Source organism: Lepisosteus oculatus, chromosome 4 (genome assembly GCF_040954835.1).
Source record: "Lepisosteus oculatus isolate fLepOcu1 chromosome 4, fLepOcu1.hap2, whole genome shotgun sequence".
Classification (NCBI taxonomy): domain Eukaryota; kingdom Metazoa; phylum Chordata; class Actinopteri; order Semionotiformes; family Lepisosteidae; genus Lepisosteus; species Lepisosteus oculatus.
The window spans coordinates 16684369-16712366 of NC_090699.1; the positions used below are offsets into that span (position 1 = coordinate 16684369).

At 43.8% G+C, this 27998-nt stretch overlaps 3 protein-coding genes across 4 annotated transcripts; 1 reads left to right on the forward strand and 2 right to left on the reverse strand.

Moving 5' to 3' along the window:
• Window positions 1–2879: 2879 nt before the first annotated feature.
• On the reverse strand, window positions 2880–8330 carry marveld1 (MARVEL domain containing 1). The gene is made up of 2 exons (XM_015346410.2): window positions 8251–8330; window positions 2880–7836 (listed from the first exon to the last, which is right to left on the reverse strand). Exon 2 carries the CDS (start codon window positions 7472–7474, stop codon window positions 6974–6976), a length of 501 nt encoding a protein of 166 aa, XP_015201896.1. The 5' UTR covers window positions 7475–7836; window positions 8251–8330; the 3' UTR covers window positions 2880–6973.
• An 841-nt stretch (window positions 8331–9171) lies between these two features.
• avpi1 (arginine vasopressin induced 1) lies at window positions 9172–15556 on the forward strand. Of its 2 annotated transcripts, none has more exons than XM_015346407.2 (3): window positions 9172–9601; window positions 12976–13494; window positions 14163–15556. In XM_015346407.2, the coding sequence occupies exons 2-3, from the start codon at window positions 13088–13090 to the stop codon at window positions 14413–14415; spliced, it is 660 nt and encodes a 219-aa protein (XP_015201893.2). In that variant the 5' UTR covers window positions 9172–9601; window positions 12976–13087; the 3' UTR covers window positions 14416–15556. The 2 variants fall into 2 exon arrangements, with proteins under 2 accessions (XP_015201893.2, XP_015201894.2); XM_015346408.2 differs by having other exon boundaries at window positions 9183–9601; window positions 13108–13494.
• A 773-nt stretch (window positions 15557–16329) lies between these two features.
• Window positions 16330–27971, reverse strand: pi4k2a (phosphatidylinositol 4-kinase type 2 alpha). The gene is made up of 9 exons (XM_006630243.3): window positions 27489–27971; window positions 23513–23713; window positions 22886–23017; window positions 22003–22156; window positions 21219–21280; window positions 20483–20582; window positions 19859–19992; window positions 19631–19690; window positions 16330–19459 (listed from the first exon to the last, which is right to left on the reverse strand). Exons 1-9 carry the CDS (start codon window positions 27825–27827, stop codon window positions 19298–19300), a joined length of 1344 nt encoding a protein of 447 aa, XP_006630306.2. The 5' UTR covers window positions 27828–27971; the 3' UTR covers window positions 16330–19297.
• Between the last annotated feature and the right edge of the window lie 27 nt (window positions 27972–27998).

A 27998-nucleotide genomic window follows, 5' to 3' on the forward strand; every position in this document is an offset into this window, starting at 1 on the left:
TAAAAACAAAAACCAACCTACACACAGATTTAAGATTATGAGTCACACATCTAAATATTCCTCTATGTGCGATAAGTATTTGTGCGATTGCTTTATGCACTGGGTGGTTTCCTCTTGTAATGTAATGTTTATTTATTAGCCCTATACAATTTCTTGCATTAGGAATTCATCTTTTCACATACCCCAGCTTTTCTCTATGGAGACACAGACAGGCAGATAAGCTGGGGGTCAGAGCGCAGGGTCAGCCATTGTACGGCGCCCCTGGAGCAGCTGGGGTTAAGGGCCTTGCTCAGGGGCCCAACGGAGTAGGATTCCTCTGCCAGCTGCAGGATTTGAACCAGCAACCTTCCAGTCACAGGCACAGAGCCATGGCTCCGCCCTATCTTTTATACCAACGTGCAGGAACCTAGATATGTCATCTCTTCCAAGACTTCCTTTCTTACCAAAACTCCACCTGGACCTGCTCTACTGTGAGGGTGCACTGTTTTTTTGTAATGTGCATTTTTGAAATAGACAGTGATACCTTGTTAGTTTCTTTAAGCCGTCTTGTGCTGGTCTGAGGATGTGGTGTTGGCTCTGAGTGCACGAGGGTCTTTAAAATCTTTACAATTGCTAGGTGACAGAGTTGACTGCAGTATTTGCAGATTGCCACTACTGTGAAACATTATTATTCACTATTGTGACACAAGCTGCCCAATGTGACACAAGCTGTTTCGATGTCATTACCGTAATAAGGGGATGTTTTCTCACAAGACAGTTTGGATTGATTAGATGATGACTGTTAGATAAGCAGAGGTTGAATGTTTTACGTTAACTTCTGGAGGGTCAGGGCTGTATTCAATGCTTAAAAACAATGGAATGATGTGATGTGATCATTGAGCGATCGTCATGACAAGTATTACATAAATATTTCTTCCCAAAAGGTACACTCACAACAATTGCTCACAAGAGTTACATGTTTCTTTCACCTTCAGTGATATACATGAAGCAGTTTTCGGGTTCACTGTCATTTCATGATATTCTGGTTAAATGCAGAATTGAGCTGATGGCTTGAGGCCATCGTTCATCCTGGCCAAGTCTGTAATAGTCTGCCCACCCAACGCTCTTAAAAAACACTTGTGATTTGTTTTGAACATAGTAGCAGAAAATCAACATTCAGCTCTGGTGGTTCCACAAGTGTTTTCACTGTGTTTTCAGTACTGTATGTTGTCTAGAGATAGACTGAATGGCAAAAGAGAATTGTATTATTCTCTGATGGGTTTTCAAGGCTGTATAAGATACATTGGAGCTAATGGTGTACAACCTACCATGTAGAATGTGGTGATTCGGCCCCAAACCTGGTTCAGTAGTGGGATGGCCACACAGATGAGGCAGAGAGCAGGTATGCAGCTTCACAAGACAGTGGGTTTATTACCCTTTTATTTACAGGACTGTTCTTTTCACTTGGCAGAGAGACTAGCTAGGGGTACAGAGAGGAAGGGGGAATGGAGTCTTCTGTAGTTTACTATGTGGTAGAAAGAGACAGAAAGCTAGGGGTGTCCCCCTTTTACAGGGAGCAGTGGGGGAGGAGAAGCTGCCAGAGTGAAAGGGCAGGGGGGTAACAGCACAGTCTAACACCCAGCAGAGAGGAACACTACATAGCTCCACTGTGAGGGGCCCCATCCATTGGGTTGGAGGTTGGGACAGAGGCCTCTGACTTTTCTGGCACCATAGGCCCAAATTGTCTCCTGCAGCTGGAACAGTCAATCCTTTGCCTAAATATTGTAGTGGATTCTTGCACCACCATGCAACAGGCCAGGAACACCAGAGGCAGCAGCTTGTCTCAGTCATTTTGATGCTAGCTGACCACAGGGGACAGCTGGAATCCCAAGATCCAATTAAAGCATTCCACTAGGCCTTCTTTGCAAGTGAAGGGGGGTAGTCTGGGTCTTCTTGATCCCTAGGTGCTGACGTGCTTCCTGGCAGCAGGGGTCAAGGCGGAGTGTCATTTCCCCTACTGGCCCCAAGACATGGCTCTGCAGCATTGAGGTACGGTCCCCTGTGGAGTGCCCTAGCTGAACGGAAGCTAAGGATTGGGTGCTGGCCTGGCCCTAGGATGGCCCTGGGAGTTGCCTGCGATTACAAGAGACTGCTGGGCTCACCTTCGTAGGTGGAACAGATGTCCTTCTGGGTGGCAGTGGGCGTCGTTGCCACTGTGTCCGCCTGCGACAAGAGTGGGCATGAGGGGCTTGCTGGCAGCGGAGGTGTGGAAGGAGAGGAGCCAACATCTGGTTGATGATTTCTGCATACCACACAGTGCTGAGGGTTCACATCGGACCCCTTAGCAGACAAACGGTACCTTGATGGAGGTCTAATTGGGCCTGGGACCCCCAGAGGAAATCCAGCCCCAAGATTCAGGTCTCCTGGGTGGGGTTGATCCGTCAAACTGGTCCCTTGAATCGCAGGTTCCCTGCTTCCATGACAGCAGTGGCCCAACACTGGGGGGAAGTGGAACCCTACAATAATTTACTATTTAAAGTGCATATAATCTTTTTTTTCTTCCCTAAGACTTTGTCTTTTAAAGCTGAATAACTGCTTCACTAAGTTGCTAACAGTCTAGTGTGATTCACCATGTTTATTAGTTTAATAATGTTCAGCACTGACTTGGCTGAATAGTACACTACCAAATAACATGAGAACAATTCATTTATTCTCCAGGTGTGACAATTCTTAAAGGTAAGCTAGAAAATTAATGTACTTAATATACTGTATATACATTTCCATGAACCGCAACCCTTACTCAATTTTTAGCCATCTTCTCATTTTTTTTCATTCCATGTATTACTGGGAGCAAAAATGTTAATATTAGTAAATACGACATAATCACAAGTCTCAGATGCTGAAGTACAACTTGTTTTGTTTCTAAATATGTTTTATTTAACAAAAATATGAATGGATCTGCTCAAAGAAATATAAACAAAAGGACATGTGAGACAAAGAGACAAACAGCAAATACAATACTTGTGGCACAATTGGCAGCAATTCAGCATTTTTTTATAACACAGCAGTAAGTCAGACCTTAATTCTTTTCAATAACAGAGAAAAGATGGAATAACATAAGGCAGAAAATATGTCTCATTAATAAGAAAGATAAGAAACGTGAGGATCTCCACCGTGAGATGAATTGGAGACTTTGTTAACCTAACAATCTGAATGCAATTTCAGTTATAAAGCTTAAATATTGTACCTTTGATTTCCATTTGTAACTGTAATTCTGTTCTTATTTTTTCAATCCTTTACTATTTCAGCATGCTTTATCATCCTATTTATGAAAGCAAAATTCCAAAACTGTTTCAAAGCTGCTTGCTTTCATACTATGTGAACTAGGCAGCTAAATATGGTTGAATGGTGTAACACAAATTACAATACATCTGGCAACTTTATCTCCTGTGCCTTTTTGTCTGTGTTTTAGTTCAGCTTTCACAATCCCGAAATTCTTTCCTGGAATGAAATGGGACCATGAATTCTAGAGCTTTCATTCCCAAGGTATCCAACCATTTTCCAACTGTTCCATCTAGTACAAGGTTGGAGGGACACTGGAGTCCAACTTGGCAAGCAAGGCGGGATACACCCCCGACAGGACACTAGTCACATCACAGGGCAGACAAATACACACTCACACCAGGGCCTGTTTTTCTCAGAAGCCAGTTATCCTACCAATATGTCTTCGGACTGTGGGAGAAAACCAGAGCGCACAGAGGAAGCCCACGTGAGTAAAAATCTCCACACCAATAGAGTCCTAGGGATTGAACCCAGGGTCCCAGCACTGCAAGGCAACAATGTTAACCACTGTACCACCCATTCCTCACATATTAACTTTATCAATGAGTTACATGTTTAGATGATCCTTTAGATAATTCACTGCTTTCTCTATTTCTCAAAGATACAAGAAGGTATGCCACTAGATACAAGTCTAGATATGTAACAGGGAAGAAAGAAAACACAGCATTTCAGCCGTGGAGCCTTCTACAGGTGTGACACCTGAAGTAGGCTCCACGGCCGAAATGCTGTGTTTTCTCTCTTCTCTTATCAGCATGGAATAAACCTTTACTTGTTCCTTTGCAGCCTCCGCATGCTGACGCAGCTCCCCACCTGAACTAGATATGTATCATACTAGATACAAGTCTAGTGTGCTGGACTAGAGAACAGGAATGTCCTTTTAAACAAGAAGAAGCCACTCAGCAATGGTGCCAAAGCTGGCCTTCAAGACCCACCTCTAACAACCAAACATACCTGATGGGCCACAGATCCTCCTCTTGTTTGTAACCTTTGTAACCTCTTACGCTCTTTACAGAATACTACATATCAGTACCATAACCAAGCGGTGTATTTTTAGATAACTTTTTTTCTTCGATTTTTATCTGTCCCTCAAATAAAAGTGTTCTTCTAGAAATAAAATGAAATCCTCAAGGTGGAATCAAGAGTTCTGTATTTGGAATTTTAATCTACTTGCATGACTAAATCTATTTCATTGTAGACACCCAGCATGAGCCACCTTTGAGGTTACATTTCAGACAGCTAAAGGCACCTGTGACTAAGATTTTGCTTTGATTTAACCTGTAATTAATGTTTACTTCAGTTTCTGAGTCAGTTTAATTCAGCCCGGTCTTTGACGAACAGCAAACAGATTAAGAAGCCTGAATTTTTGCCCCTTCAATCAATGAAGCAAATGTTGTTAGGAGCAAACCGTTTCGATGTTTTCCACAGGGAATGCAAATACATTGGCAAAAAATTAAAAATAGTCTTTCCTTTCTCTCTCCACGCTTGCTTTTTAATTACAGAGGAGTTCTTCCTGCTTACCGCCCTGGCAAATTCCAGAGCTGCCACCAGCATGCAGTACCAAGAGCCTGAGGGAAGCTGGAAACTGAAAACTGTAGCAAGGGAATTCTTTCAGAAATTCAGGAACTACACAAATGCAAAAAATGAACTGTGCTTAAAATTCAGCTTGGACGCTGCCTTATTGCTTTGGATCTTCTAACTGTAGAGGAGCTCCAGGAGACTGCAGTACAGATGACTCATTGAATTGATGATTTTAATACTCAGCATAAAACGTTTTAGCCAATGTCTGTCAATTATTGAACTGTTTTATATATCAATAATATTGATGATGCCGTCGTCATGACAAATGTATGATTTGCAGCCCCCGGCACAGTGTTAAAAAAAAGTCTTCATGAAAAAAGGGGTAAATGTCCCGTTGTTGAATTCACAGGATTTCTGTCTGTGAAGTGATCCGGCTCTGCATCGTGCAGTTTAGCAAGCTTTGTTCAGGATTGTACACACGAGAGGAATAGAGGAAGACAAATCAACTACACAGAAGGTTATTATGGGGAGGATATATCACCCTCTGGTTTGAGGATAAATTCTTGACGGTCCAAAGAGCAGATTTGTGTCCTTTTCATGCAATCGGAAGAATACTTGTAAAAGAATCCTTCCTTTAGTTGCCTTGCACTTGTCTTGAATTAATACTCCATCTTGGGTGAGGATTAACCACTACAAGCCGAATCTGAGGTGAGTAATTCCTCCTGTGGCCTGTCTGGAGAGCTGGAAACCATGAAGCACGGGCTGAAGCACAGCAGGGGACACTGTTTCTGTAAATGTGCACCATCTGGGTTGAGCTGACTTAATGGGATTGACACATGGCCACTGTGAATCCACTGGTCTGTCTTCTGCCCAGATGCAAAAAGCACACCCAGTTCTTCGGCCACAAAGGCCATTTCTTGCTTTTCTTAAGGTGGACTCTTTGAAATGACTCTTACTAGCATCTGAATCAACGATCTTCAAAACTGGATCACACTAGTAAAATGAATTTTCTATACACACAACACATTTTCCTTGCTGAACAATGGCAAGCTTCCTTTTTCCTATGTCGAAATTGATTGATTATCACTTTAAATTGCTACAATTGCAAGGACACCTTTAACACCTTTATCCTAACTTTGCAACAAGCTGTTTTGTTTTAGAATGAGCTTTCCCCAAACTCCTTTTTCCTTCTGTTATACTTTTTCTATATTAAACTTAGCTATCTGATGGGGCCTGCAGAGGTAACAGAAGCTGCATATATAATTCAGTGCTACGTGTGAGAAAAACTTGAAATGGACTGCTGTTTTTGAGTTATGTTAAAGTTCAAGTGCACTGTGTGATCATACTTCAGAAAAGGTTTTGTAGGTAAGCAGACCAGTCTGTTCCTAAAAATACCATACATTTCTGTACTACACCTCTAGATAAGCTTGTGTTGTCTGAAAGGTAATCTCAGATTAAGCCTGGACTTCACAGGTGCTAGACAAAGAGTTTGCCTGATAATGTTTTGAGACAGGTGTTTGTGTTTTACGTAATGATAGGTCTTTTAACAGGACACACTGGAATGGAAAGACACTGAAAAATGCAATGCACTTGTACTGGAAAACATGTTACATGTTGTGGAATACATTTTCTGCAGAAGCATCTTTTAAATTATCAATCTTCATTTACAAGCACTTTTAATCATCATTGTAATTCAAATGTGTTTAAAACAGTCCATATTTTACAATAAAAATACAAACTGAAATACAGGATACCGCATTAAGATACATGTTTGCATGTCTGGACCAGAAACAAACATGTTTTCTCTACTTATTCTAACTCATCTGTTGCCTAATTTTTTCACAAATCGTAACAGGCCTCGTGAACTCAAATATGTAATAAATCAGGTCGGCAAAAATGATTAAAAAACAAATTTACGCATTAAAAAAAAATAAAATACAAAACACATGAACAAACCTGCTTTGTGATACGAGTCAAAGAAAGTTTCCACCTTAAGAAAAGCATTTTTTCCCAAATGCCAACTGTACACAATCTGAAGAAGGGCCTTTCTCTGGTCCGCTCTCCCTCTGTTTCCATGAGGTGCTTACGAAGTCTAGTAACCCCCTTCTCAGCATGCCTTGTTTGTTTAATGACATCAGAACACCGTCTGTTTTCCTTTGCACTTTCTGCAGGAACCGTAAATGGCTGAGACCAGATAGGCAGCAGCACACAGGCAGCAGAACACAGAGGCCGTGAGGTATACTTTATACAGGCAAAGGTGCTTGTAGAGCTCCAGATTGCAGAAACTGTTCTTATCTGTCTTATAGATCATGATGCCCAGAGCTACAAAAAACAGTAGCGTGGCTAACAGGTCATGCAAGGTATTGCTCAGCAGCCAGCGATCTCCACCCAGGAAGGGCACAAAGTCTTGCCTGTCCAGGAGTGTGACGAAGTAGAGAGCCAGTGTCAGGAGCCAGAAGAGCACAGCCACGAAGAGGACGAAGTGGATGGAGCCCTCATACTTGTTGGCAGCGATAGTGATCCACAGCCCGGCTCCCACAAGAATTTGTAGGACTCTCAGGATCCCAATGAAGCTCTTGAGGAACTCCTTCTTGACACTCAGGCTGGTCCTGTTCACCTGCTGCTGAGGAGGCATGGCGGTATCTCTGAAATATTCTCCGCTTTGGGGGGAAAAGGCTCTGCTTGTGGTGAAAAGGGAAGACAGTCGGAGAAATCTTTAGCCCCAGGGTTTTGAAATCAGTCTTTCGTCTTTTCCGTTTCCTCTGTAGCTGCTGCAAAGCTGTGCATCCCCTCCCTGACTTTTCTTCAAGGGGTGGACTAGGGTGCGTGGAATTGGGGGCAGGCTTGAAATTTAAATCTTTCTCCTCCTCCTTCCCCTGAGCAAATGGTTCCCTTGCTGTTTCTTTGGAAACAAAGAGCTGTGGAAGGGGGATGTTGTGGTCAGAGTGTACGAAGAACAGTCTCTCTGTCCATCTCCAGGCTTTGCTCTATTCTGCCCTTTTAGAATATGAAAAACAAAACAACAAAAAGGTTCTGTACTCTTCTGGTCTTAAATGTACTTTTTTAACACTGAAATTAGAAGGTCACTTTTTGAGGGGAATTTGCACAACTAATACTAACACATTAGCAGTTGTAAGTAGTAAACTTTATTTTTTTACACAAAACAGTTTGGTTGATGTAAATTTGTATTTAGAAGACAGGGTAATACTGAATCAATTAATATTATTTCTCATATTCTACCTATTCAGTGCTAAATTATTTAAATAAATAACTACAGATTGTGCATGTTTCTTTTTTCTAACATTTCTGTAAAAAAAAACAAGGAAGCACTATAGTAACTCTAATGCACTGAGACCACCCTACACGTTTATAGGTTAATAGGTTAGGTAAAACCAGAAATCACCACAGTACCGCAACTGAGAAGACACGGATTGCCTTGCACATCACCGTTAAATAAACAACGGCATTTCTCCGGAGAAGGATTATTGTCTTGCATATTTCTCTGACTGTAATAAAAAATATTACATATTAAAATGTGTATATTATTATATATACAGTGTATATATATATATGCATTGGCAAACCAAAGGACTGGGTTATTTTTTAAAAAACCTCAACTCTTTTTTTTAAACATAAAACGTTTTCATAATTGGCCCACTTTTTACAAAAACATGAATAAAATTAAAAACAACGTGCAAATATTCTGCTTCACCGAACGTTATTGGTGGTTGCAGAGGAACAAGTAATAGGTTTATTCCATGCTGAAAACAGAAGAGAGAAAATACAACGCTTCCGTTATTGTTGGTATACGTTTGTATTTTATGGTCCCGCCTTTACTTTAAGACCCGTTCCTGAAATGTTGTATCTTTTTTAACAAGTCCGGGTCTTTATGCTGTACTCAGTTTAGACTTTTTTTTTTGTTATACCATCATTCTTAAAGTCACTCCACAGCATCTCCGTGGGATTAAACTCTTCGGACAAACATTTTATCTTAAAACAACAGGTTGCCATAGATCACTTCACATGAAAACAGCCACAGTACAATCTCTACTTCACTCAAGAACAGAGTAATAAAGTCAGCGGACCACAAAACATTTATGTAAAACGCATAACTGTAATTAGTATAAAACAGCAAGGATACATCTACAGCTGTAAATCAATTTTAATTAAAAATGTCTTTAGCCTGATTTCAGCTCTGACACTACAGGAGCTTCCTTTGCATAAACATGAACGGTTACAAACGTAAACGTGACTGTCAGACCGCTGCCGACGTTGACAGCGCCAGACTGCTGTTCGTCGTGTGAAGTGCGGAACGTTTTGTACTCGGGGTCAAAAAAATGAAACTCTAAAGCACGCAAACACGCGTCTGGGGGGGTTATCGTTATGATTTTAGCTATCCCCGCGGCCACAGAGAAGGCTCTTTTCACAGTACTGCAACCCCAATTGAGCTCACAGCCCTGGGCATTGACGTCAGTAAGGGATTACGCTTTAAAAGCAGCGACGTGGCCCTGCAGATGTTAACGGCTTGCCACGCCTTTGTCGGTTTCGGATTGCTCCAGAAAAACTGCATCCAGCCTTATGGGCGGAGACGGCCCTGTTTCTGTTGCTCACTGTTAATGTACGCCTGCAGGGTGGGATGAATACTGAAATGTAACCTTCCTATTGTAGTTTGCAATGTCAGGCTGTACGGAGCGGGCAGAAAAAGCTGAAGGAGCTACATGAGGTGACGGCTTCTGTTTTTCAAGAGCAACGTCGTGCTGAGGTAATAAATCGTGCAAGTAAAAGTATTTTGACTGTTTTTTTTTTCTAAAAATACAGTTCTGTCTCTAAAATACGTGTATTTTAGTTTTTGCCTGTTCGAGTCACTTCACTGCGTTATGTTGTTTTTTGAATAGTAGAGCTGCTGAGATCCCCCTAATAGAGTGAATTATTCCAGCAGAGCCACCAGGAAAGCTAATGTAGCGCTCAGGACAGAAAAAAACAAGCGTCGTTAGAAATGCTCTGTAAGTGCAACTGGAAGTTTACAGGCAAGGTGAATGGTTAGGTTATTCTGTAACTAATTCTCAAATATATGCTTTCCCAAAACAATTGCAGTTTTCAAGCTTCTGTGTCGCCTTCAGCTACATTTCTACAAATGTTTGCTCCGAGCAGTCATACAATACATGAAGTGATTGAAATCAGTACATTACAACTGCTTGTAGCAGCTCGAATGCACACTCGGTCGATCTCTGACTTTTTCTACATTATTGTGATTGAAGGATTAACAACTCCTCATGGGCAAAGGGCCCTGCAGTTGCACGGCACTTGTAGTCAAGGCAGTGTCTGCTGGTTTTCAGTGCAGCTTGGCTCTTAAAGAGGTAGACCAGCTGATCACTGACTCAACTGGACCAATTTAACAGCTTCTTCCAGCTCTTCAGATGATACAGCTTTCAAGAGACCTAGAACAGCGGAAGAGACAAAGGAGTCCTAGAACCACGATCTTTTTTTAAGGTTATTTTTCTATTAGTAACTGATTAGAGTCAAAAGGGATTTGCCCCTTTAACCAAATAGCTCATTTTAAGATGGAGATGGAGAGACAGCCACAGAATCTGTAGGCCCTCAGGACCTGGAGTTAATGGTTCATCTGCACTGACACTTCTGCAGCGTTGATGCCAAGATATTGTTAGGGATGGACGTAGCCTTTATACATGGAGAACTACGTAAACCTTTGGTCCTTTTGACAGGAAATGTCACAGAATCTTTTACTCGTGACAACCCGCCATACTCCCACATCCTATAAAGAGGACAGGAAGGCCATTTAGTGCAAACTGCACTGTTGTCCCGAACATGAAATCACTGGGGCAACAACTGCCATAGCAGAGTTGGTGAGGTGTGGGTTAATATCCTGAGGTACGTCTGGTGCGGTACATTCATACTACACCATGTGCACACACCCAGTCTTTGATAAATACGGTAACTAAGAGTCACTTAGTTACAGACCTAATTCAGGCCATCTGCCCAGTAATGGGCTTTGGTGTGCTGTTTCTGTTTTGTTCTTCTTTAAGCAGGCTTACATACATTAGTCAGAGACGAAGCACAGGCACGCTGTTGTCTTTGCTTCAGCTCAGAACAGATCTTTCACAGCCCCATTCATCGCAGGAGTGGTCCTTCTGGTGTTTTTTGTTTGACAAAAAAAAAACAAATCTTTAAACAAAACACTGAAGTTCTGCAGCTGGGTATCCTGTGTGTGACATCACCTTTCTCTGCCAGTTCTGTTGGGAAGTGTAATTGGGATTGTTTGTTTTTTAAAATGTATTTTTTAGGATTACACAAAGGTGTTTTATGCTAGACAAATGCAAAGTTTCAGCAAATGTACATGTTTTGCAAAAATCCCAGCTCAGATATTTGTGTGCCTGCAATTCTGGAGGATTCTGACTTCAAATATTAGGCCTCAAGTAAGTAAAATATTTCAATGCTATTTGTTACATAAAAAAATAACATTTGAGTAATACGGAGATGTAAATCAAATGTGAGATCTTGCAAAAAAAGGTACATACAAACATTTTGTGAGTTAAACTTTTGTGACCATGTATTTTATGTACTTTATGTAAATATCCATTACCTTTGCTTTCTCCCTTTCTTTCTCGCACCTGAAGAAGGCTCCATGGCCGAAACGTTGTTTTCTTTCTTCTCTTTTCAGCTTGGAATAAACCTGTCACTTGTTCCTTTGCAGCCTGCGCCTGCTGACGCAGCTCCCCACCCAAACTACTTCAATATCCATAGAAACAAATGGGGATTCAAATGCCTAAATGCTTTGCATACAAGGCCCAGAATGTACTAATCAAAGAGAGAAGTTGAATTTGCGCTGTATAAGAAGGGTAGATTTTTAAATAGAGTCCAATATAACATCCATCTATAAACAGCTATATGTTTTTAAATATAATGACTTTCTTGAAGTCATCATTTTCAGAAGATACTCAGACAGGGATAGCTACATGCTAGAGTGTGCATCACTCTTTTCATGTGTTCAGTCAGCCATGCGTACGTAACAGGTGGCTTATCCTCTCATGATGCACATGGCACTAGATCAGAAGGAAACCCTGGAATGAGTCACTGTGTGGATTGTGTAGTGGGGGAGTGGTAACTCGGTATCCATACTCTCACCATGCAGATGATATGATCTTAATCAGGATTCAGCCACTGTCAGAAATACAAGACCTATCACTGTTTCAAAAAACTTCCCTACTTAGAAAATACAACATCTGTGTATTTTCTTGGGTGTCTAAGGATTCCTTTCTTTGGTTGGTTGGGTGGTTGATGCCGTTTTATTTTATGTCATTATCATAACACTTAAAGTGCGACAGATGTGGCTGGTTTGCAAAAGTGATGATGAACCTGCTTCCTGTATTTTATTGTGTGTGAAATTCGGCGTCCTGCTGGAGAACACACATCATCTCTTGACTGCTACTGGCTCCACTGTCTGAGCGGCCATCGCAGTGGTTTGAAAAACTATTCGGAGCCTTGCACAGTTTTCGCATTCTGTTGGTTTCAAACAACTTTCCAATGAGCCATGCAGTTGGTTATGTGGCCTTTGTCTATGCGCCATAATTGTGGTTCCCATAATTTCGGAATAAATACACCTATCTCTGTCAGGTAGTACATTTCAAACAGATATTCAAAATATATTTGGAATACTATATCTTGAAAATAGTTATATTTTGAATATCATCATATATTCAAAAGACATATCAAAACACCTCCAGGATAAAGCTGTATAGGACTTGACTTTTCAGGAAAATTACCAAAGCAAAAATGAGAAGGATATGTACCGTATGAATTGAGTTTTTAAGGCTGTATTTCTTTTAAATGTGGTATAACAATGAAGATCCCTCTCCGTCAGGAACAGCGAGGTTTTCTGTAAGAGACCTGTGACACATTCAGTCTGTTTACTTCCGCAAAACCAGGCACCCAAGACGGGGGCCCATAGATCCAACGAGAAGAGGCAAACAGCTCGGAGAATATCGCCTCTATGTTTCAATTTATATTTGTCATCGTAAATGTGAATTAAGCAGAATGGAATTCCCACTTTTATTATAGAGGCTCTATTTTCTGTATGTTTGGTGTAGCTCATTATCAATGCGCCCTTTCATTCCCCAGCTCACATGAACCGCTTGTCATCTGAAGGTCATCCCCGAGCGCGTGTTTGGCAGTGCGCCCGGCTTGTCGGCGGAGTGGTGGTGTGGCCCTGGGGCCGTGGGGGCTGCTCCTGATGGCGCCGACTGCTTGCAGGCTCAGGCTCGGCCCCGGAGAGAGCTCGGAGGAGGACGGGGGTGTCCGGCCCGCGGCTCGGGTCCTGCAGGGCGGGATGGAGGCCACTGCGGCCCCGGCCGCCGCCCCCGCCAGCCCCTCGCAGCTCTGGAGACTGTCGGGGCGCCGGAGCCGCAAAGCTGCCTCCCCCGACATCTTCAGGGGCGTCCACCTGCGGCAGCTGCAGCGCCTGTTCCGGCGGTCAGGGGACCAGCAGGCCGAGCAGCGGGCGCAGCTGGTGTGGGGGCGCAGCGACGCGGCGGGACTGGCGCAGGCGCTCACCAGGCTGAGAGGGAGGAGCCGCAGGAGCAAGCGGGGGTCCGAGGGGGCTCTGGGGCCTAAGTGGCTCCACGCCTTTGGGCATCTGAGGTAAGGCAGCCCCGGTCCCCCTCTAAGTCGCTGATTTCCTTTCTCTTTCGCCACTGTGGCAAACCACTTCTCATCAGCCTGACGTTGCTGGTGTAGAAGAAGACGGAAAACACAGGGCTATTATAGCTGTTACGGGGTCAGGGAAAAGGCAGCAGAAGCTGATTTTTTTTTTTTAAGCAGCTGTGGCATTTAGTTCTTCAGAGCAAAGCGCTAAGAAAATGAGCTAATCCTGTTTCCAGAACTGTAATTCACGGATACTGGAGGATCTCGTGTTCTTGGGTGATTACTGGGGTGTGGTGCAGAATGGGCAATGCAGCTAGACAAGGTCACTTTTGTTCAGTGGTTTGACTGCAGAGCTGGACTGAAATGCCATGATGGTATAATTGGTGTAATTATTGGTTATAGGAACCCCACTGGGAGATGTAGCATTAAACGTTGCAAGAGATTCTTGTAGAGTGTTGGCAGGGGAAGTGTTTTATTTTAAGAAAGGTTAGACTTTTTCTAAAGCTGTATGAAGTAACCCTTTCTTGTGTTAGTGGGAGAGGAATACTCTTGCAGAAATACGACAAATTCAGAATACAAAATCTGCCCTTCTCTTCCCCTACACTTTTTTTTTTTTAACTTAAAACCCCTTTCGTAAAGAGCAATGCATGATCTTCTCTCCCCAGAATCAATGAAGATCCTGCAGGGAGGGCCACTGAAGATGATGTGGGAGAATCGGAGACTGAGTTGACAAGCTCCAGCTGCACAGACACAACTGCAGACTTGTCCTCTGCTGGCCAGAAGGACAAGCCGCCTGCTGACAGGCACTTGGGTTTGGAGAGGCAGCAGACAGCCAGCCTTCTCAGAAACAGGGGTGGTGCTGTCAAGCAGGAAGCCAAACGAGACCCTGAGAGATACCTCCATCGCATCTTATACTGACAGCTGATGTCTCTGTCACAACACACAGTGGCTGCAGGTGAGATTGTATGGGACATCAGCCATGTGATGTTCATTGAGGTCAGAGGCAAAGAACGGCATTCTCTACATCTGGACTGAAAACCAATGACAGAATAAAATCTTAAAATCACTTCTTCTATCCTCAGATGATCTCAGAAAATGAGCCTCTTTTTTTAACAATGTGTCATGTAAGGGAAGGTTCGGATGGAATGTAAACACTATACATTTGAATTGTTCTGTACTTAAAGTTAAAATTAATGACAATTTAGAAAAGGTGATGTTTTATACCAGTTAATGTAACACTACAGTTTTGCTTTATTTTCAATTTCTTGGTTCAGTGACATTCAGTAAATTTCCCAATTATAAAATATAGTACAAGACTTGTCTCACTAACAGATTGTACACTAAATAACTTATGTTTAGCTGTTGCAACCAATTTAATTAAGAAATGTGAGCCAGATATTAATACAGGCTTTTTGACTTGTATCCTGTTATATAGCTGCTTGTTTGGAGCTTTTTTTCTGCCCAAACATTGAAGATCTTGTGTTTCTTATGAAACAATATACAGTATTTAAAATGCACCCTCTTACATGTTCTACTCCACTTCTACAGTGAAGACGTTTCCCTCTCAGCTCTCATTTCAACCAAAGGATAATGTCACTTGAATCGGAGAAATAACCTCGTACTTGAAATTGAAATACAGAACTGTTCATATATCATGTTGATTTTTTTATGTATTATAAGTATGTAGTGAACAGTGTTTTGCAATAAAAACCTATTAAACCATATAGAACAAATTAGTTTTGTTACTATATGTGCAAAATACGGTTCTCTTTGCACCACTAGCATTTTGGGAATGTTGCTTGCTTCGTTAGTGTTTATTTACACTTTTCATGAATTGCATTATGTCAAATGGTTACCATAAGCTGACTCTCAATTTATATCTTGTAGCAAAAAAATCAGAGATGATAGAAATTGTTGTTTTCTAATTTTTGTAACTATCCTAATGCATACATTTTCAACTGTAGTGTTAAAAGTGTGTGTTGCCACGTCAACCGATGAGGTCAGAGAATAAAATGAACTCTGCTGCGCCATCTGGTGGACAGAAAAGATTTTGGCAAAACCCTGTTTCTGGGTGGCTTTCTTGATATTTGCGTTTTCCAATTCAGGGTCAAAGGTGGCGCCAAAGCCTATCCCAGCAAGCAACAGGCAAAAGCAGGATACACCCTAGACAGGAAACTGCTCCACTGCAGGGCAGACAGACCCAAGCACAAACACTCACACTCGAAACCAGGGCCGGTTTTTCCAGAAGCAAATTAACCAGCCAGTATGTTTTTTTGGACTTCGGGGGCAATCTCACACAAACAAAGGGAGAACACATATACAGTATCTCGGCAAAGTATATATACAGTATATATTATAAGTATATTTTCCAAATGTCTTTGGAAACCTTTCAGTTCCCTTCCTTGTTGTATGATTGTGTTTGAAGACTTCTAAAAGTTAATGAAAAATATTTTTTTTTCCATCATTGAACACTGTTTAAAGAAACAAGCATGGAAAGAATCTCGACATTAACCTTGCTCAGTTCAGGACATCAGAAAGTGAAGGCAGTCTTCCAACATGGCGCATACTGCACATGCCTTTCTGTACAGAGAATGCTATCCAAATAATGCTATAATTTAGCACTTCAAAATCATTGTCATAAAGACGCTACATTATCTTGAGGTTGACCTGAAGAATTTCTAAGGCTGGGTTTTTGCCTTGGTTGACAAAGATTGTGGTCAGATAAGCCCCTAGGGCAGAACTTCATATTTAAGATGCATATTCCAAATCCCAGCAGATTTCACAAGTCATTTTCACCACAACCCAGATATAGTGGAAGATAAGATGGCGGAATAATGGAATATGATTTATTTCTGTTATAAGCATTTTCTTTCATTAAATAGTTTACATACAAATTATACAGTGCATTGTCAGAACAATACATTTCAGGTCAGTTTGGTAGCTACAGCAGTAAATGTTTGTCAAAACAATAAACAAGGTATCTCAAGCTGTTAAAAAGGAAAAAAAAAGCAACATGGGACTTTTATTTCTGGACCAGGTGAGGGTAGCTGCACTCTTCCCCAAGGCTCCTGTGCATTGGGCTGGGTCTCTTCCCTGCTCCGCTAATGTTGAACAAAGGTCTCCTTGTTCCCAGAAATGTCTGATGCACGCACGTGCTGCGGGCAACTCTCCACGGTATCCAGGACGTAGAATAGAGCGCAAGACATGCCGGAATCTCAGAGCCGCACAGCAATTTCTTCTCATCCGAGATGTCGAGTCAAGTTCCCGCCGGTGGGAACCCAGTGCAACACTGAGCACTGGATAACAGAGGTGCGGGATTAAGCCGAGCAAAATGGCAGGCAGCCGCTGGTGCAGCACGATGGGTACGTCACGGCGAGGGGGGGGGTGACAAGCCGGGTCACCCTGAAAAGAGCCTCTCCTGTAAGACGTCCCTCTTCTCCCACCTTCGGGCTCAGCTAGTGCGGGGGAGCTTCAGCGCAGGAACTCTCCTGGTGTTGCTCTGGATCTGGAATTCTTGACCTAACTAAGCGCAGCTCCGATTTCCTCCCGCTGAACTCAGGCAGTCAATAGTCAAAATACCTGCCAGAGGAGCAGGACTTCCTTTGTGTTTGGCAGGAGAAAGTAATTGGCGACAGACCCCGTGTGAAAACACAACAGCAGTCCTTTACTTTTAAAGCAATACAGGATGGCAAAGAGCAATGTACGGGATTGCTGAAGATAAGCCACATCATTTGACTTTTTTTTGAAGAAGAAGAAGATTACAAGTTTATGCTGATGTGCCCTGATGACTTGCTTCTGCTTTGGTTTTAAAAACTGCAGGGGTTATACTGCGCTCACTGACTTAAGCTGCGTACCCATGATCTGCTGTAACCATGAGACACCTAAAGAAACAGGTGATCGGCCAGTTCTCGTCAAGCAAAGTTAAATTATTTTTATTACATAAAATCCTTTCTGAAAAGCTAATAAAAGTTTTTTTTTTTACCATCTTTCTGGATACTGTACTAATTTTATCCAAAGAACTGCTTTTCTCAATTCTTCCCCAGCTAGCTTTATTTTGGAAGAATCAAAACATTTCAGTGAAATTCAAAAACCACTGAATGCAAAAAGAGGAGTGATAAAACTATAATGTCCATGATTTTGACTACGTTTACCAAGTCATCTAGCATTTAAAGAATGTCACTTTTGAATCCGATTTCCAGTAGTGCATACAGTAGATCACCACGGACTTCAATTCCACTTCATAACAGTTGTTTCATGCAAGTCTGCTAAATATTAGCACGCTCCATGGATTTGTATGTCAGATATGAGTGAGGAGAGTTCATAGACTGCACAGATTTGACAGTGTGTTGTCCAGTTGTCCACTTAGTTAAATTAAGTGAAGATGAATGTTTTAACTAAAACTGTTTTGCAAATGACTCTGATCAAAATTGATAAATAAAACCTGAAAACGTGAAGAATTACTTTCTCCTTTTACATCTGGCCAAAACATACCAAGTGATCAATAAAAAGGTTAGCACTTGTTCCTCCATTTTACATGCCTATTTCCCACGGTCAGCATTAATACCCCTCCTAGGACAAAACCCTTCAATATCGCTTTGATGCAGCTATAACAATAACCCCAATTAGTATCTCAGACAAATGAAAGTTTGTGATTTGCAATTTTCTTTTTTTTCCCCACAATAATGAAGCAGTAAATACCACTTATGGAAGCGTCTGAGAGGGGTTAAAAAAAACATAACAGAAGCCGAGCTCAGACTGATTGCCAACAATAGGAATCCAGACACAGATCTAGGAACGGAAGAACTCCACAGTGAACAGTGGTACTCATTAAGTTACTGAAACATTAGTATTAATGATAGATGTCTTAAGACAGGGGCTGCCAATACAGGTCCACAGCTCTAGATGCCTCCAGTGTAACAGACATGAGCACTGGCAGCCAATGTCTTGGTTAATTTGCTAGATTTGCTAAGCACTTATTTGTGTTCAATAAACACAGATAAGGCATCACTGCCATACAAATCTAATTTAGCAAACAACATCTTTGACACTTTGGCAAGCTAATGAATAACACTGTTGGCTGTGGGAGGTGTTGGCCCCCTCTGGGACTGTAGGCAGTGGAACCCTCCATTGGGAGAGAGGCATCGGAGGGTCTGTGCTCTGTAGCAGCTCATGTTAGTCAAAGACTGAAAGATGAAGAGTCTGTACAGCAAAGCGGAGGAGGAATCGGGAGCCTGCGCTAACGAAGCAGCCTTTGAGTAAGGGCAAGTACGTCTTCTTCTCTTTCCAGGTTGCATTTGTTCTCACCGTCAAGCCTAGGATCCGGAGTAAAAGCCCCCTTGCAGACTCACTGCCAGTCCGCCTGAACATCTCCCCCCCTCCCCCACCACCCCAGGAGTCTGCAGCGGTCGCAGGCTGAGAAGACCACAGCTCCCCTCTCTTTCTGAGTCATCCCTGCACACTGGTCTCCCCCCCTCCCCAGAATTCACCAGTTCGCCAGCCCGGCCGGCTCGTCCCCCGGGAATGGAACCGGGCCCTGCTGAGCAACAGGCCAACGTCAAGGCCGACGGGAGGGAAGAGGGTGGGCGAGAGCACTGGAGCAGCTGACCCCGCCGGGAAAATATCCGCTTGCAGCGCCGCCGTTTTCTTCCTCCCTCTTTCCCAGAGGCAGTCAAAGGCACGACGGGAGGAAGGCAGAGAGGCTATGGCAGTTCGGGAGGCGCCCTGGAGAGACACTCCGGCGAGGGCGGGAGAGGCGCGCCCCGGGCCCCCCCTCCTCGTCTCGCCCCCCCCCCCCCCAGCTCTACCACCACGTGAAGAAGGGTCGACGACTCTGGAAGCTCTGCGTGTACGACTCGCTGTTGGCGCGCTGCGGGGCCCGGGCGGTCTCCACGATGACGGGGGGCATCTGCACCAGCTGCAGGGGTGTCTTCCCGTCCTTCATGGCCTGGGACAGATTCAGGATCTGAAACACAGGGGCACGGTACTGAAGCTGACCAGGCTCTCGCAGCGCCAGGCTATCCAGGCCACGAACACCAGACCGAATCCGCTGTGGCTTTCAGAAGCGCGAACCGATCCTTCTTTCTAGCGGAATACCGCGAGTGTGCAGGCACTGCGAGGTTCGCCCGTTTCTTACCTGGCCCCTCATCACTGCAATCTGCTTTTGGAACTGACCCCTGTCAAAGCCCGGGTCTTTCTGGGAAAACAATACAAAATGAATAAATACCAGCCGGAGCAGGCCCTGCCTTACTGACAGCATTAAAATCACCGGGGGATCCATTACACATGGGGAAAGGAAATGGCATATAACTTCTCTGTTGCAGAAACAGCCCCGGTAAAAATCAAGAATCCTCTCTCTTTTTACCTTAAACAGTTCGTATAGATCCTCCTCAAGGTCCTTGACGAAGTTCGGGTCCGAAATTTTGGGCAAAACGTGGTCCTTAATCTCTTGGGAGAAGGGGACTTTGGCCTGCGCAAGCCAGGCCCAGTAGAAGGGGTCTGCGAGTAAGAGTGAGACGATACAAGCGCTGACTGTCTGGGAAGAACTAGCACCTTTGCCCTTGCAGCAAGTCTGCCTGGTCCCTCCCCCCCACATTTCAGATTTTCTGCAATGCACAAGAATTCAACTGTGGCCACAGTCATCTGCAATGACACCATGGGGTGTTTCACCCCTGTACAGACTCTTCTCCCTTCCATCCTGACTGTAACCAGGAAACTTACTGACTCCCTTAAAGCGCAGCTGACACGAGTGGTGCATACGTGTGTACTGAGAAATGTACTCTGATCTGAACCAGGTCAGATTCAAAGGTAAAAGGCTGGAAAAGATTGTGGGTACCTGGGATCGTTCACACTTCATTCTGCCACTGCACACTGCATGCGTGCTTCAGTCGCAGGATGTACTGTGATTATAGTCACGACACAGTGTCCTGGGGATGTAAACTGAGAAGACAAGGGAAAGGCTGCACCGAGCAGGCAGTGCTGTACTCACAGGCTCTCCAGGAGTCCGGGTGTTTGAGAGGAAAAGCTAAGCCATTGTCTATAGCAGCAATCTTGATGATGGGCTCTTTCACAACTACCCAGTCGGCATCCTGCCACAACAAGAACAAAACAGAAACATTACAAACAAAGGCCATCTACCTTGTTCAGTTTCTAGTATCTAACTGAACTAGGAATCTCACCCAGCCTGTTCTTGAAGGAAGCTGTGGTTCCTGCCTTAGTATGATGGGGCTGTCTTTTCTAAACAAATGTGCACCTTTGGACCCTGAATTTAAATTGCTGCAATAAGCACATCTCTGAACATCCAAACCACACGGTCTTGACAAACACACACAGAACCACAGAGCCGGTCTCTGTCCACTTGCAATGATGCAAATTTGACAAAACCTTTCACACAAGAACATCATAACCATAGTCTTTGCCAATTTTACCAAACAACTGACTTGTTAAGCAGGAAGGAAGAGAGATGCAATATATATATATTTTTACATGAGTATCAGCTAAGCTTTTCAAGTGTAGTGGATAGGCCAGTGTCAACCCCAAAACCCAGAAATCAGTGAAGAAAAGGGTACACTGGGGATTCGGTTTACTAAAATGCCATTAAGAACAAGGGGTCAGGACAGATCAGTGTGCAACCGTGTCTTTGAATCACATGCCAGTTCCTGCAAAAGTGGGTTTGTCCTCACACCCTCACACCTTCAGAGACCTTAGCAAACCTGCCTGCTCACCCTGGAGTTCCCCGTGTCCATCGGGCAGTCGTACTTGATCAGCCAGTTGTCATTGCCTCTGTCTGAGGGTGAGAAACAACAGCAGACATGGAGAGAGACAGAGGAAGACACACTGCTATCAGTTACATGATGGACCGATTCCTCTGGACAGCGTAAGCAGAGCCTGTTTCGGTACAGTTTACTGGTATGCTTTAAGATGTGTTTAAAGTGCAGTACGCTACAGTTCAGACCTACCTATTCAGCTTCAATTTGAGTCCTGAAACAGGCCTCTACTGTGTATAATTACAAAGTTAAGGGGACATCATTCAAGGTGGAAATATCCTCTGGAGGTCTGAGACAGATGGGAGTACTATCAGGTGAAGAATGAATGCGGTATTCTTTTTCCCTGATTGGAATCTGCTTAGGTTCTGAGAAATTTACATAATACTCCAGGAGCTCATGTGGTCAATAAAAGTGTCCTAACTCCGAGCACTTTCTGTAGCGTGTTTAGCACAATCATTCTGGGGGTGGGAGAAGACATGAAACATCCTTCGAGGTCACGCTGCTCATGATGGCAAATCTGAAATACGAGAATTCTATTTCACCTCAAGTTTATGTGCAAGTTGTCTTTCGTAAACTTTTCTCTGGTTTCGCCAAACCCTAGGTTTTTTTTTTAATTTATTTTAAAAGTCAAACCTACTTGAGAACGATCTTAAATTGTTTGCCACTTTACTGAACCGAGCGGTGATGAAGTGCGTTAGTGCAGTTTTACCGGATGGCCAGCAGATGGCGCTCCAAGCCCTACCTGTGTTCCTGATGATGTAATCCAACACCACCAGCCTCTCAAACTGAAGCTGCAGCTGGCGGTTCGTGTTCTCCGGCAGAGGTTCCGCCTCAAAACGCCGTAGCCAGTAGTCTGCATCTTTGTACCCTTCAACAAATAACTGGAATGATCCCACCTGTGGAAAAATAGGCAGAATTTAAAACCAGAATCTTTTCTTTAAGTTTCAAAATGAAACATTTACAAGAGAGCAAGAGCAAGGAGCTCAGTAATAACAATAACAATAACAATTATAATAATAATAATAATAATAATAATAATAATAATAATAATTGCTTACACTTATATAGCGCTTTTCTGGACACTCCACTCAAAGCCCCTAGCTTTACAGGTAATGGGGACTCCCCTCCACCACCACCAATGTGCAGCATCCACCTGGATGATGTGACGGCAGCCATAGTGCACCAGAACGCTCACCACACATCAGCGATCAGTGGGGAGGAGAGCAGAGTAATTAAGCCAATTCAGAGATGGGGATTATTAGGAGGCCATGATTGGTAAGGGCCAATGGGAAATTTGGCTAGGACGTCAGGGTTACAACCCTACTCTTTTCAAGAAACGCCCTGGGATTTTTAATGACCACAGAGAGTCAGGACCTCGGTTTTACGTCTCATCCGAAGAACGGCGTCTTTTTACAGTATAGTGTCCCCGTCACTATACTGGAGCATTAGGACCCACATGGACCACAGGGTGAGCGCCCCCTGCTGGCCCCACTAACACCTCTTCCAGCAGCAACCTTAGTTTTTCCCAGGAGGTCTCCCATCCAGGTACTGACCAGGCTCACACCTGGGGCTGCCAGTTGCGAGTTGCAGGGCGACATGGCTGCTGGCCGGATCGGGGCGCTCACCTTAGGGGGAAGTCCTATTCTGTGGAACCGCTGGCCCACACGTGGCACTTTCTCCAGGGCCAGCCTCTTGCCCCGCGACTTGACGCGGTCGATGGCACTGTAATTGAAGGTTTCGCTAGCCAGGTGCACCACCTATAGGACAGAGAGAGCAGGAGGTGAGGGGTGGTGGGGGACCTTCTGAAGGTGGAAGAGTGATGTGTGTGCTTGCAGGTCTGTCTGTGTGTGTGGAGATGAGCCGATCACGACCCTGAACGAACCAATATGATTTGTTCTCCACTGTATGAGCTGTCTCCTTCACCACCCACAACCCCACACCCACTGTGTGCTGATTTTGACTTGTGTTTAAAACTCTTATCTCTATAACTTGTAAAGTTATGAAGAAGCACACCCTTTACCTGTATTCTACTGATGTATCTCAGTAAACTACTGATGTACAGTAATAATGAATACTTAACTTTGTATGACAAATTGCAAAGCCAATTAATATGGTATAATATGGTATTAGAAGGTCAATGTTTTATCCTGTTTAGACTCTTCGTCATTTCAATACATTACCAGAGCTGTCCTTGTGAGATGAGAATGAATTAGTGATCCACAGTGTGTTCCTGCAATGCCTATGGACAGTACCTTGGTCCTGGGGACAATGTCAAGCTCCAGCTTGTGGTCCACCAGGCTGGCTCCGGCCTCAGACATGTACCCCTGATTCAGCACCAGGCAGTCTCTGCCAAAGCAGCACGGGCAGCACAGCTTCTGGAGCCACTTGGTCCACTTTGGGTTCAGCTGCCCGTATGGCTCCTCGTTCTTGGGCTTGAACACACCGATTATCTTCTGCAGGCAGAGACAGGACCGCATCAGCGAAAGACTGACGAAATTCACCTTAGACATTTCCAAATGCGTGGGCAGCTGCCACGACCCAAGACCAAATGATCACAACAAACACTGGATAGAATTATATTCATGACTGGGATTTGTAACTAGTTCACCTCCCAGCTGCTTTCTGATAAGTAATGGCATTTAAGCTTTACCGATTTCTCTCATCTATGAAAGTTCTTTTTTTTATTAAGCAATTCAAAAAGAAACATTTGTTACCACATCCTTTACTCGGCTAGCTCTGAGCACAGGACTGGTTTAGGGAACTGATGAATCCACAGATGAGAAGGGAGGTGAACCATCTCATGACTTAATCAAGCATCATGCTGAAATATGCAGGATGTGCCCCCCCCCAAGCATCAGAAAGACAGTTCTATGTGGGCATGAATGAAGGGGAATTGGAAAGGCCTGCAACTCATTACGGCAATGAGATTAACTCAAGTTTCCTCACATGACCAGCTATGAAATTCCTTCTTGCTCACCCAGGACAGACTTCTGCTTTGTCATGTATCCTAGCTGCCACACTGGCCATTATAGTGGCCAGTAACATACTGAAGAATCCCTTTTTTATCTTCAGGCAAACAAAAACACATAATAATAAATAATAATAATAAACTTTATTTATAGAGCACCCTTCATACAAATACCAGCTCAAAGTGCTTTACAAACCAAGCATAAAATCACAATAAGACATCAGGACAAAAGGTCATAAAGTACCCCTGATACTTTAGTAGCACCTGCAGTAATATCTTAGACCTGTTATATAAAACAGAATGACCCAATGTACCCCACTCCTACCATCAGTCAGTTCAATTCATTGGGGGTAAGGTATTTCACATTATGCTGTCATTGTGCTAAAAAGTATTATAAGAGGGATGAGACTCCAGCTGAATTTAACTACTATTTTCACTTTTCTGACACCACGTACAGGAATCTACTACAACACTGCACAAAAGACTGACAAAAACATCATTTATGTATTCCGTATTCTTCCAACACATCCACACGAGAATAGATTAGTACAAATCTTTGAGAAAAGTATTTTGGAGCTATCTGCATTACAACGGAAATGTTCAGTGACACTTTGCAAACGTCATCTTCCTTAGATTATAAACACGTGACAACTTAAGTGACAGATCTCTTACAAAATTAAGGAAAGCAAGTCATGCATGTCTCTGAAACCCTAGTCAGCCTGTGGCACATCTCAGGAGCATGTGAGCAACGTCAAACATTCCCTAACCGCTGTAGCCTAACCCCGTCTGCTGTCTGCTCCTTTAAGGTATTTTACAGGCGTGTGTTAAGTCTGGAGAACTCAGGCATGCCAAGTCATTGATGCTTCAAAGTCTTCTTAGACATTCCTCTGCTGACCCCCTGAATATCAAGCTGATTGGTTCTAAGGGAGATTTTTCATTCACACACAAACACTTTTTTTCCTCTCTTCGTTTACAAAGCTCTGTGTTGTGCTCACATGGCATTTCGTTCTCCATACTTTCCAAGCCATGAAACGGTCTGTTGCTGCTGTTACCAAATGAATTTCCATGCCTAACCTTGGCTTCCATGAGCTGTTAAAAAGAGAAAAGAGATTGGGAGTTGGCTCATTCGGCAGTGGCCCATTCCAATCAGACCTGGACTGGAAAGTCACACATTTGGTTGAATGGCCTCTGTGTGCAATAATAATGGTTCTCATGATTTCAGAACAAAAACACCTTGTTGTGCAGTTCCTTGGCCAGGTTGTAAAATGTCAGGCAAAGTCTTGACGATGAAAACTAAGATTGTTACGACTGGAAAAAATATCCCAAGTCTGTGAATATCCCTTGAAGCAGTCAAGCAGTCTACTCAGTCATCAAGAAATAGAAGGTGCATCGTTCTACCCAGACACTGCCTAGGTTAGGCCAGAAAGCTCATTTGGATTGAAGGAAAAATGGAACCTACAGACAAATACAAGAGGAAAACCTGTGTCAGTCTGCTAAAGACTTCAAACTGGGGCAAAAAAAGTACTTTTGGATGAGGACAATGATCCAAAGCAGAAAGCTACACTGCAATGGCTTAATAATCAGGAAATGAAAGTTCTTGAGTGGTGCAACCGAGGTGCTCATTTGATTACTACTGAGAATCTGTGGAAAGACTCGAAAACTGCTATAAGCAATTCCCAAACAACTTGCCTGAGCAAATGTGGCAAGAAGAATGGACAAAACTTCACCAGGCCAGTTGCACCTTCGGGTTTTGAATGAAATATTACTTTAGAAAACGTGTGATTTTGTAATTTCACAAAGCAGGGTGACATAGGAAGGGTCTGAAAACTGTTCCAAAGCTTGGTACAGGATCACAGTGAATCTGAGCCCAGCCTGCAGCAGGAGTGAGGCTGGCTACACCTTGGACTGGACACCAGTCTATCGTGAGGACACTCGCACAGTTATACAGGGACAATAATCTTCACTGCTCATCGCTGCACCAGGACAGGAAACCAGAGCACAGGGCGAGAACCACAGGGACTGCATACATGCTTAATCAGATGAGCAGGGCAGCCGGCGGGACAAACTTCTTCACAGCTTCTGTGCTGCAGGTCTGAACACACTACATATTCTCAAAGGGAGCTCTAGCTCAGACGTACGATTTTTCATATGAATGAAATCCTCGTTTAGAGGACCAAAACTTTCTCTCTCACCTTCCACAAGATAACCCCCCCTCTATCACAAAATAAGATGAAAAGCCCCGCTAGAAAATGCAAGTCACCCAGCCTTTTTGAAACAGCTGTAGAAGAGCTACTCACTCAACACCCCCTGCACGTCTGAACACATTCTGCTTCACACTATTCATTTTTTTAAAATTTCATGTGTATTTTAATGGCAAAAATAAAATTAAGAGATTTTTAATGCGTTTTTGAACATTTAGAAAGAGGTCGTGATGAAATACGGTTTCTTATTTTCTTTGGCCTTGTGCGTCTTAGAAAATAAAATGAAAATACGATTCTTAATGACGTATTCCACGGCTCAATGTAAATGGATTTATCAATGCACATTAGTTACGTTCGTATTAATCTCTGTTCTTCACAGCCTGAGGGTAGGAACTGAGGAAGAATCCTGGTCGACAGAAGTAGAGGAGGCAACACGAACGTGGAAATTGGAGCGAGTGCGTCTCGACGATTCACCGGACTCGTCCCTTCGCCGCACTGCGCATGACAAACTCGCCGCCGCTTCTGCAATCCCACAACCCATGACATTAATCTACGGAGCTCGCTTCCCTGTCCGTGTGTGCTGGTGAGGTGTTGTGCAAGCACGACTGCCCCTGGCCGTGGTCGTTTAAATCCCGAGCGACACACAGGTGTCACATGTCAAAGTGCTATTGCAAAACGGAAAACATGTCAGTCGTACAACTACTGACCTGGCAGGTGCCATGTTAGCGTCTCTGCAGCTCTGATGAGGAAAGGATTTTCAGATCATTATCGGGATCTAGAGATTCACAGCTCTGCTGCAACGAACGGGGAGACACTGGTTGTTTTCTTACCTTGTTTTGACTACATCACCTCCAGTTTTTCCAGTGTAAGAACCATTCTGAAATGCCCCGTGTGCTCACCTGCTGTTGCAATCAGACTTTACGATGATCACAACGCATCTCTCCACAACACGTAACGCCTTTGCGCCCTTCTCAAAGAAAGGCAGCCTGTATTACACTGATAAACACCGTGTACATATTATCTACACGTCACTGCTTAATGTTAATTGAGAAGTCTCACCCCCTGTGAATCTTTCACGAAATAGCTTCCACTGGATCCTTGGTAAATTCTTTCTGGGTAAATCCCTTCTTCGATAGCCCGTTCTGCTTTTCGGATGATTTCCCTGAACTCCGGATCCTCCGGGAACTCGTTCCTGTAAGGGTCCCGGGGAGAGTATCCTCGGTCTCGCTCGAGCAAGGGCTGTCTCTCCCGGCTCCGTCCGGGGCTCCCCGCTGGTACCCGCACAACTGAACCCGGCGTAGCTCCAAACTCGGCCCGGGGACTCATAGGCTCTGTAGGGCAGTAGCTGAAATCGGGAGGATCCCGGAGTGGGGAGACCAGCGGGCTTGTCTCGTCCATATCGGAGGAAAAGGGCGGTAAGGTTTAACAGGAGACCCGGGCTTGGGGGGGGCAAAAAAAGTGGTGGCGAGGTTTTGCAGTCTCAGTCTCCAGTTCGGCCTGCTCTATGTTTTATCAATCGGGGCAGCTGACTGTCAGCTTCCGGGAAGCCCTCCCACACTGTGATCAGCC

Coding starts and splice junctions, on each gene's coding strand:
- pi4k2a (XM_006630243.3), bottom strand. CDS start 27,827: ATGGACGAGACAAGCCCGCTGGTCTCCCCACTCCGGGATCCTCCCGAT. Junction 23,018..23,512: donor ACATTGTCCCCAGGACCAAG/GTACTGTCCATA, acceptor TCTGTCCTATAG/GTGGTGCACCTGGCTAGCGA. Junction 19,993..20,482: donor CCCGGACTCCTGGAGAGCCT/GTGAGTACAGCA, acceptor TCTTACTCGCAG/ACCCCTTCTACTGGGCCTGG.
- avpi1 (XM_015346407.2), top strand. CDS start 13,088: ATGGCGCCGACTGCTTGCAGGCTCAGGCTCGGCCCCGGAGAGAGCTCG. Junction 13,495..14,162: donor CACGCCTTTGGGCATCTGAG/GTAAGGCAGCCC, acceptor TTCTCTCCCCAG/AATCAATGAAGATCCTGCAG.
- marveld1 (XM_015346410.2), bottom strand. CDS start 7,474: ATGCCTCCTCAGCAGCAGGTGAACAGGACCAGCCTGAGTGTCAAGAAG.